This window comes from Triticum urartu, chromosome 1A, assembly GCF_056163025.1.
Source record: "Triticum urartu cultivar PI428250 chromosome 1A, HENAU_Tu73, whole genome shotgun sequence".
Lineage (NCBI taxonomy): Eukaryota > Viridiplantae > Streptophyta > Magnoliopsida > Poales > Poaceae > Triticum > Triticum urartu.
The window spans coordinates 291572727-291582952 of record NC_141873.1 but is presented as its reverse complement, the minus strand read 5'-3'; the positions used below and the strand labels follow the sequence as shown (position 1 = coordinate 291582952).

General features: G+C 44.1%; 2 protein-coding genes across 2 annotated transcripts; both read right to left on the bottom strand.

The window, feature by feature from the left end:
* Positions 1–202: 202 nt before the first annotated feature.
* Positions 203–2082, bottom strand: LOC125507491 (uncharacterized). Its single transcript, XM_048672059.2, has 3 exons — positions 1736–2082; positions 1124–1632; positions 203–629 (listed from the first exon to the last, which is right to left on the bottom strand). The coding sequence occupies exons 1-3, from the start codon at positions 1863–1865 to the stop codon at positions 510–512; spliced, it is 759 nt and encodes a 252-aa protein (XP_048528016.1). The 5' UTR covers positions 1866–2082; the 3' UTR covers positions 203–509.
* Positions 2083–3486: 1404 nt separating this feature from the next.
* On the bottom strand, positions 3487–9521 carry LOC125507502 (mitochondrial 28S ribosomal protein S29-like protein). The gene is made up of 7 exons (XM_048672065.2): positions 9022–9521; positions 7814–7977; positions 7070–7275; positions 5668–5922; positions 5482–5568; positions 4066–4238; positions 3487–3913 (listed from the first exon to the last, which is right to left on the bottom strand). The coding sequence occupies exons 1-7, from the start codon at positions 9438–9440 to the stop codon at positions 3805–3807; spliced, it is 1413 nt and encodes a 470-aa protein (XP_048528022.1). The 5' UTR covers positions 9441–9521; the 3' UTR covers positions 3487–3804.
* Between the last annotated feature and the right edge of the window lie 705 nt (positions 9522–10226).

Below are 10226 nucleotides of genomic sequence, written 5' to 3'. Positions count from 1 at the left end.
TTAACATTTTAATGAAGTTCTTTTTCCTTCTTGTTGATGTGTACACCTGAAAAAAGCTTGTGTTGCGGTCACCCTTCTGTAACCAATTTACTCTTGACCTTTGCATGCACTGGATCTCGTCCAGCTCCAAAAGGTACTCAATCAACTCTGCGAGTTCTTTCTTCTTGGCCTCGTTATCATCGTTCATCGGATCCCTTATCTATGAACTTAATAACAAATCTATTAATGAATCCATCCTCATGTGCATACACATACAGCCGGCCCCGGCCACGGTCCAACACTCCCAATTATTTACATCCAGTATATCGTGCATTATGTACAAACACGTGATCTATGTCTTTTTTTGTTTTTGCAGGTGGCGTGATCTATGTTATACGTTGGAGTACATGACAACTACTAACAAGGCTGTCGATTTGCTATAACATGAGCTAGCTTTTTCTTCATCAGATCTACGTAGTTGAATCCAGCAGCTTGTGCTTGATCCGAGAGTTGAATCACGGGCGGGTGGATCAGAAGCCGTCGTAGAAGCCACCGAACGATATGTTGGCCCTTGTGGACGCGCCTGCCCCCATCATAGATGACATAGCCTGGTTCAGCCTCGATGTCTGCTGCACCACCTGCTGAATTCTCTGCACATCCACAAATCAACAAGCATATCTACTTCAGCAAGGCTTCTCTTGGACAAATAATAATGACTAGTTAGCTTCAAGTTCAATCCTAGGCTATTTCAAGATTCAGTTGCACAAGAAGGGAATGGCGTGGCGCCGATCCGGTCAGGTCAAACCCGGGAAGAAAAACTCCGTGTTGGAACTGGTCAAATTAGGCTGTGCACCTGTCAAATTAGTCTAGATACATCTATTTCTGCGACAAGTAATTCCGAACGAAGGGAGTACGAGGCTCCGTGGCGACTTCGTCAATCTGAAGATCTGCCGGCTCGACAAGATGACAATAGAGATAGGGGGTGAGCGTATGCGGGTGAGTGCGTGTGCATGCATGTGAGTGTTTGTAGTGTGTTTCTAAAAAAACGCAGTTGATTGATACTGTAATTGGTTCAAGTTGAGTTACTAATTTGAAAAGGAGTCTGATGCTCTGGATTGGATTAGGTGGGACCGAGTCAGCAAACCTTATCATCGCCAAGGAACTGCAGCTGGATCTTCTGCTGCTGGTGGTGCTGGTGCTGCTTCTGGTGCTGCAGCCTGCCGCCGACGAGGAAAACGCAGACGGTGGCCGCCGCGACCCCGAACGAGCACAGCGCCCCGACCGCGTTCACGCGCAGCTTCCCCACGCTGAACACCACGCACTCCGGCGGCGCCCCGTCCTCCTCCTTCTTGCCCTCTTCCTCCTCTCCCGCGGCGAACTCGTGAGGAGGAAGCTCTGACTCCACTGCCTCTGCCGCCGCCATCTGCTTGCCATCATCGTCCACCTCCTTGGCGTCGACACAGGGCTGGAACTTCTCCTCTCCGTCGCCGTCAGAGACTAGCAGCTCCGGCGCCGCGGGTTCCTCATCCTCTTGGGTTGATCTGGCCCCGGCCGGCACGACGTCGACGTCGACGCCGATGTCCTTGCACTCGTCAACATTATCAGCGTCGACTTGTGACGGGGGAGGCAGGATCGGTTCCTCGGTTTCGTGATCTGAAATTACGCGCGCGATCAATTGCAGTTACGGGGATGAGAACACGAGTGGAAACCGAAGTAAATCGTGATCGAGAGCGGGCTGATCGGGCCCTTTCCTTACCGGCAAGAACCTCGCCGCCGTCGTGGGCACGGGATGCGGCCCTGGTCTCGGCGTAGAAGCTCCTGTGCTCGTCAGGCAGCACCTCCCAGTCCCACACGTCCTGGGCGGAAGGAACGCCTCCTCCCTCCATGGCAGACGAATCGACGGACGCAACCGAAAAAGCTAGAGGATCAAACTTGAACCTGAACCCGGTTGCTTGCTGGTGCTGGACGGATCAACTGATTGGCAAGGGGACAAGGAGCCAGAGGGAGAAAGCTATATATGGGTGGGCACTCACACACATGGGCATGGGCACATCAGCGTCAAGGAGCCAGCTCCTTGCTCCAAGGGAGAAGAAGGCAGAGGAAGGAAGAGGAGAGCTTGTGTGCGGGCTTATCCTTCCTGCTAGGGGACAAGGGTTGGGGCCTACCACTCGGGAAGGAGGAGAGGGTTTCTGCATCCTTCTACCAAGTTGCCCTGCATTATTCACGATAGAAATGCTTGGGACGCGAGGACTTTTCAGATTTCTGCCAGGGTTGAAATGTTTATTTGTGGCTCCTGTAAAACCCGCGTAAACATTTTTTGGGAATACTGGGCGATTAACATGTGTCGCCTCTCTCAAAAAGCTTGCAAATTGACGTGTATCCTGTTACAGTTCCTGGCAACAGAAAATTCAATGACACTCCCGGCCGGGGCGTTCAGCAGAACCAGAACAGGTTTAAAATAGAGGTCAATTTGGTACGACGGAAAACAAAGCGTGCGTGCGTAGCTTGCAGGTTAGATTACATTACAGTACAGTACAGACGTATTCGACGTTACGACACTACATACCGTGATTCCACTGCAGGGGCTACAAATGAATTGATACGAATTATCAATGACGCGGAAATGAATTAGGTCAGAAGCTTCTGCAGGAAATCCACATCAAGAGGTTGATATGTGACCCAAGATAGATGGCGATCCATGGATAATAACGCAGGAGCAAAAACCATATAGAGCCAGTAATTCAGAACGGTAGATATCAAAACTTGTCCGAGTATTAGAGGGGCAAATCCATTCTATCTGCGTTTTTAGTCCACAGTCTATCCTCAGCAACGACAGGCTTCACAATAACTACGCACACAAACGCAGAGGCGTGTGCAAAAAGTCAGCTGGTCAGCAGCTTCGTCGTCATAAGATTATTGAGTGACCATAGGATGCTAAATTAACAGATTAGACCATCAACATAAGTCTAGCAAAACCACAAATAGGATTGATATATAATTGAAAAGGATGCAAACAGCATTTGCCAAAAATCTTATCTGATCAGACTCAAAATAACGTTGTACTCCCTCCGTCCAAAAATACTTGTCATCAAAATGGATAAAAAATGATGTATCTAGAACTAAAATACATCTGGATACATCCTCTTTTGTTCATTTTGATGACAAGTATTTCCAGACGGAGGGAGGCTTTCAGTTGGTAGCAAGTGCCTCTTCAATAAAGTTCAATTCATTTCCTCAAAAAAAAAGTTCAACTCATTGACAGATCTCCCTGCAACTCAAATTCTTTGATCACTACGGCCCCCAACCAACAGGGAAAAGTATACGTATATCTGAACCAAAACATAGAGGCTTTACTAAGACAAAAGTTATACATCAGTTGCTTATTCTTCTTATCCTACTTCAGTAGGTCAGCTCACTATAATCCTGGCCAGTACCCATAAAGAATGTGTTGTCAGAACACATGGATAAAATTTGGAGCCACAGCCAAAATTATGTTCACACTTCTAATACGGGGAGAAAATCTTGGGTATTTGACTAGGTAGCAATTTGCTCCCAGGAGTTCCATAAGACATAGTACAAGTATACAACAGTGGGAAATTGGCATGCTGGAACCAAAGTGGCAGCTTTCTTATACTATATCACTCCTGGCATCAGAAATTGCATAAGAAGATGCAAAAGCGAACACAAAATTACTGATAACCGGGGATTTCAAATCAAAGCACAAATCTTGTGCAAACATCCAGACAACACCTGAAGCTACAGGACTGCAGACTGTTCTCAGAACAGAACATTATGATTATTAATTAACTTTAAGTATTCACTGCCTCATATAAACGCAGCAAGCCACCTCATCTCTGAGCCATTTCCATTTGACAAATAGTATATCTTTTTCCACTTCTCTTCTGAAAAACTTTCACGTCGAATAATCTTTTGCCTGCCCAACAAATAGATCAAAATGATTGTTTGCTTCAATTAATTTCAAAAGCCACAGGTCGCGCAAACAGAGCTTCTGTAAGCACATGCGATTGCCGGCTATGGCACAATATTCAAAAGCTATCACTAGACAGAATTTTTATTTGGAAGTACCTCATATAATAGTGGCACACAGTCTCTGCTTCATCTACGGTGTACCGTGGAAAAAGCAGACGAGCATCAGAAGGAACATCCGGGAGCTCCTGTCTTAGTTTGCCAACTGCGGTTGAATGTGAGAAGGCTCCTACCATCATATCATTGTGAAGCATTGACCTATAAGCATTGACCTGTTGAAGTAAGCAATACATAAAGTATAATTAGTTGTGATCATTTTAGTCAGAAGGGCTTAAAAAATCATGCATGTACATTTTCAGACCAGCCAAAGTTGGTGAAAGAGAAGATTTATCAAATAAAATTAGCTATGACGAGTTATATAATAAAGTAGTTAGAACAGCAATACCAGTGCCACATGATAAGAGAACTTCATTTGATTTCTTAGACCAAAATGAAGACAAACTAAATTCTCAGATCTATCAAATTTCATTTAAGAATTCTTGGTACACTAAAACCTATACACCGTGTCTACTTGAAAAAACAAAAACAAGAAATGCTTTTCAAACTCCAAGAATCTAATGCGACAAATCACAGCACTGCTATCAGCTAGATTAATGAAACAACAGAACAATCTAGGGCTGTAAAGAAAAATGAATAACCAGAAAAGGGAAAACGCCTTAAGCTTTTTACAGTAGCCTAACCAGAAAGAGCTCTCTCCATTCTTTTCTATAAGGTGTATTAATTTTTTTCAGAAGTCAAACTTTCTATCTTTGACCAAGTTTGTAAAAAAAACATGTACGATCACAAATCAGTATCATTATATCCACCAAGAAATATATTTTCACATACTCCCTCTGTCCCATATCAATTGTCGCTCAAACGGATGTATCTAGCACTGATATACGGCTAGATACATCCGTTTGAACGACAATTAATATAGGACGGAGAGAGTATTGTTTATTAAGGGCAACCCGGTGCATGTAGCTCCCGCTTGCGCAGGGTCCGGGGAAGGGTCCGGCCACTTTGGGTCTATTGTTTATTAGTACTGCAGATTTTGATACTCCCTCCGATCCATATTAATTGTCACTGAGTTAATAGAACTTTGTACTAAAGTTGTACTAACTCAGCGACAGTTAACATGGATCGGATGGAGTAGTTTTTTCTACTCCCTCCGTTCCTAAATGCAAGTCTTTTTAGACATTTCAAATGGACTACAACATACGGATGTATATAGACATGTTCTAGAATGTAGATTCACTCATTTTGCTCCGTATGTAGTCACTTGTTGGAATATTTAAAAAGACTTGTATTTGGGAACGGAGGGAGTAGAAACTTGGTCAAAGATAGAAAAGTTTGACTGAAAGGATACACAGGTGTTTGCCACTTTTGGAAGGAGAAAATTACAAGCAATTTCGGAGAGGATGCAACTTCAGAAGGGTAATGCTAAAAAAGGTAAGCAGCTTTGGTGCAACAAACCGTTGTAAGCTCTTTCGCGTGGATAGATCGACAGGATCTAACAGTTACAGGCTCCTGGTACTCGGTGAATGTAAACCAACTGTTATACTGCAAAAGGAAGAAATATAATTTATTGAGACTGATCATTACTGTCACTACAACAATCACATTTGAAAGAAGCCGCATGCATGGGCACTATAAGCATACCTGATCAATGGCAAACAGTACAGGCACATCTTTAACATGTGATAGCTCCTTTCTTAAACGAACTACAACACCAACTGCAGCATGCGAGTGGGTTATCCCAGTTTGAATGAGATCATACAATGTGGACCCTTCTGGCATTTCCACTGTGTCAGCCCCTTTCATCATTCCAACACCAGTACCTTCTCCCAGGGGAATAGACTCAAAAATTTGACATGGTAACTGCTGTAAGCGAGTTTCGTTGTATTTCAAAAAATCCTGACGCAACAGTAGAAACAGATAGTTAGAGATTATTGACCCAGCCAGCTAGTTATAGTAGTGTGTTCCTAGTTATGTATTGTATGTGAGTAATCATCAACAAGATATTGTGTTCACCTAATTAAAATAACTAGATGATACCCCACGCATTGCTGCAGGAATTGCTTGCAATATATTTCGATGAGATTTGGTTATATCTTATATGAACATGAACATTTGAAATAATAATAATACTCCCCCCGATCCATATTACTGGTCGCCCAAATGGATGTATCTAGACGTATTTCAGTGCTAGATACATCCGTTTGAGCGACAAGTAATATGGATCCAAGGGAGTATAAGAACTGAACTGAAAATGTATGACTATTGTATAATTGAATATAAGTAGCATAACAGAATTGAAACATTTGAGCATTTTCCCATGCATAGTTGCATGCTGAGGTGGGCTTTTCCCCCATGCATATTGAGGTGGCATTGTTGCATGTTGAGAGAAATAGGTTAGTGGGGATCACCTATTTAGTTATACAAGATTACAATTTCAGGGGGGGGGGGGGGGGGGGGGGCCTTTGTAGCAGTATTGCACATACAGATTAAGTAGACGCAATGTGCGCAGCATTGCACACCCTGGAACATTGACAATAGATGCCATCCAACTAATTTTAATAAAAACGAAGCATTAACAACATGTTTTTGACAAAAGGCTTAGTTGTTGTTGTTGTTGTTGTTGTTGTTGTAAAGCATGATTAACAAATACTTAAAGTAAGTATCAAATTACAAACAAAATGTAGAAGCAATCTTATGGTATACTTAAATTTTGAATCTTCTTCACAAATGCACTTAGAAAATTTTAAATAAGAAAGAAAGCATACTACATCTCTGCCAGTTGAAAAGGATAATAGTAAATGTTTAGATGTTAATGAATACGCCCTGACCACCGACCAATGCAAAGTGGTATATGACTTGTGCTGCATTAGGTGCTTAATACATTATGAATGGTGAACCAGCTCAAGCTAGCAAAATAATTGGGTGCTGAGACAGAACAGATGAAATAACAAGAAAGATGTAACAGAACATAATGATTGCAATAAAGCAATTTCGTAAATACCGAGGAAAAAGCAAAATACAGACATCATGTAGACATTAGCACCTGCAAAACCTTTCCAGCCTGTACAGGAGTATCAAAAAGATCACTGTAGGTATTTCTATAGAAAAATCCTCCATGAGTCCAATCCTTCCCTTGGGGAACATAGAACACCAGCCATCCCTCAGTACGGGCCCAGTGCACAAGCATCGCAAGTGCAATGCTTTTACCACAACTCCGAGGGCCATCCAAGATAATTTGTCTTTTGGTCTCTGAGGACAGATACAAAAAGGAAGAAGATTAGGGCCAGTTCATAACCTAATAATCCAGGGTATAATGTTAGAGGGAACATGTTCCTACATAATTATTTCAAATTGGATGTCTTGATAATGATAATGTGCAGTCAGTAGAAAAGAATCTACAGCATGGCTGGAAAAAAGAAGAACTCTACAGATAAGTAACCTGATCTCAATTGCTCTTTTTCACTTCTTGATATTATAGCTATTAAAGAAATAGACACTCAAAGATCGTAATAAAATATATTTTAGTTTCGAATTACCTTACATAAATATCATCGACGAATAACGGGCAGTTAGGGGTATGTCAATTCACTAAGGGAACACAAATGAAATAACTAAGGCAACACAAATGAATAGTGTGATAGCGCAATCAATGACAATATTACTGTAGGATGCAAATAAACCAATAAATACTGCCGTTGTTCATCTAAGAAATATTAAGACTTGACAAGGCAAACTACAAGTATTGCATATGCCACTGTAACATGACATCACAGAAGTACAGGCGCACCTTTGCGTTTGGCTGTAATGGCCGGATCAACAATTCTCCGGAAGTTATCCCGCAGGTCTAGGAAGCTTTCCCTCACCATCACAGCGCACCGCCTCGTGTCTTGAAACTCCTTCATCATCCCTGCTGGCAATCCCTCTGGTAGCATGGCTTTCCATTCATCCAAACTGAAACAACGGACAGAAAAGAAATACTTCATATCCCAAAAAGGGTTCTCAACTAACACCTGAGAACTCGACCATAATCATAATTAGCATCTCAGATCCTACATGTCCAATAATTGACCTTCTATTGCAGGCATGATAGTAAACAATCGCTTGCATCAGATGAAATAAACAGTGCAACAGGTATAATAAATTATTGCAGGAAAAAGATGCTGCAGAAGAAGACTAAAAATACTAGGCCTCCTTTGGTTCATAGGATTGGAAAATCATAGGAATAGGAAAGTCATAGGAAATGAGATGACATGCATCTCAAATCCTATGCATAGGAATAGAAAAAGAGATGCCCTTTGATTCACACCATAGGATTTTTTCCATTGAGTCTAGGCTAATGTTTGTTTTCCTATGAAATGTGGAGGATAGGAAGAATTCCTCCATAGGAATAGGATTTCATTCCTACAAACCAAAGAGCTCTGAAGGAATTGTTCCTATAGAAATCCTATCCTATGAAAATCCTACAAAATTCCTCCAAACCAAAGGAGGCCTAAAGTTGATACAAGGAACTGTTGCATTAAACAAATACACATGTTTAGACGATCAGCAACATAGTTCAATTGGGGAAATCATCACGTTGAATGAGACTGCTACGCTTGTGACCATGGCATCAACCTTTGAACATTACTAAACCAAGGGAAAGTCTAAATGGCAGCAGAACACATACATACTTCACCATTAGATTAGAGATGAAGCAACACAAATAGAAAAAAAATGCAGGGTATACAGCCTTATACCTAGTCACATCGATATGCTTACAAAGTCCCCTGCTATATTTTCCTTATCAGTACAAACTTTAGTATCACAATTTAACCAACGGCATCTAGTATTAAACTTCATTTTATTTGGTGTAAGTAGCACCAAAATTGCCACGAGAATGAGAGCCGATATCCGAACTTGACAAACAAAACGAATACATCTAACATAACCACGCGCATCACCGCATTCGGATCCAATCGAGACGACAGTGGACAAGGGAAAAGGACGGGTGCGTACGTGAAATCGACGTAGGCATTGGCGCCGCGGTGGGAGAAGGACGCAAAGGTGTCGGTGAAGGCGAAGAGCGGCCGACCGCCGGGCCCGACGTCGACCGCCGGGTCGTAGGTCGGGGGCAGCGGATCGGTGGGCATCTCGAACTCGGCGTCGATCTCGTCTGCCCCGCCAGCGGATGCGGCGGATTCCCCTGAAGCGGATGCGTCCTCGGACGCCACGCCTTTGGGATCCTTGACACGGACCTTGCCACGGTTACTAGTGGACGCCGCCGGCTTGCCCCCACCCTTGGCCTTCGCGTAGGAGCGGGAGACCAGGAGGAGGGAAGCTAGGGAAGCGGGCGGGTCCGGGCGCGCGGCGGGAGCGCGGCCGCCGCCGGCCGAAACCGCGGCGGCGCCGCGGCGGAGGAGCGAGCGAAGGAGCATTTCGGCGGTGGGGTTTAGGCAGAGCGGCGGAAGAGGGTTTCGAGCTCGGTCTGTCCCTGCCCGACGGTTAATGATGGGCTCGAGCTAGGAGCAACTCTAGCAGGGTCGACCATAGGCGTTCCATTTTTTTTATTTTTTATTTTTAGATGAGCGGAAGGCGCTCATTAATTAATTTAGGTAAATGTTTGTGGCTGGCAGACCGGCCGAAGTTTCAGCCGGTCGCACGCGGCGAGTACAGGGTGTGGGCCTCGTGCGACAGCTGGCCCACCTGCTCGCCCGACCCCACCCGATCCTCTTCTCTCACTCAGCGCTCATCTTCTTCCTCTTGACCCCCCTCCTTCTTTCAGGCGCTCCTCGTCTTCCTCGTTCAGATCCAGCTGCCGGCTAGCCCCAGTCCCATGTAAGTCTCCATCTCCCCATAAACACTCTTTCCATTGCTCCGGCTTGCAGATTCCTTCTGCCCCGGCGAACCGGACTTGGGAAGTTGTCATGGACATGCCGTCTGCGAGCTGCTGCTCACAATTTCCGTACGCTGGAACAGTCCACTGGAGATGCTACAACCACGGCGGCGCGACCTCCTCCCCCCACCGATGCACCATGTCCTCCCAAAACAAACTTGGAAGCATTTTTTTGCTCCTCCATTGATGCTGCAACCGACTACCCAAAAAGCTACAACCCTTTGATCGAAAGCTTCAACCTGCGACATATAAAGTTTCAACATACACCGAAAAAAGCTACATTCATTCATATGAAGCCTCCAACCGTAGTTTGAAAAAGCTTCAGCCT

Excerpts from the sequence above, each read along its gene's own strand:
- LOC125507502 (XM_048672065.2), bottom strand. The coding sequence starts at position 9,440 with ATGCTCCTTCGCTCGCTCCTCCGCCGCGGCGCCGCCGCGGTTTCGGCC. Across the intron at positions 7,276-7,813 it reads CATTACAGCCAAACGCAAAG|AGACCAAAAGACAAATTATC; the intron begins GTGCGCCTGTAC and ends ATCTGTCCTCAG. Across the intron at positions 5,569-5,667 it reads TACTGTTTGCCATTGATCAG|TATAACAGTTGGTTTACATT; the intron begins GTATGCTTATAG and ends TTCCTTTTGCAG.
- LOC125507491 (XM_048672059.2), bottom strand. The coding sequence starts at position 1,865 with ATGGAGGGAGGAGGCGTTCCTTCCGCCCAGGACGTGTGGGACTGGGAG. Across the intron at positions 1,633-1,735 it reads CGGCGGCGAGGTTCTTGCCG|ATCACGAAACCGAGGAACCG; the intron begins GTAAGGAAAGGG and ends GCGTAATTTCAG. Across the intron at positions 630-1,123 it reads AGTTCCTTGGCGATGATAAG|AGAATTCAGCAGGTGGTGCA; the intron begins GTTTGCTGACTC and ends GTGGATGTGCAG.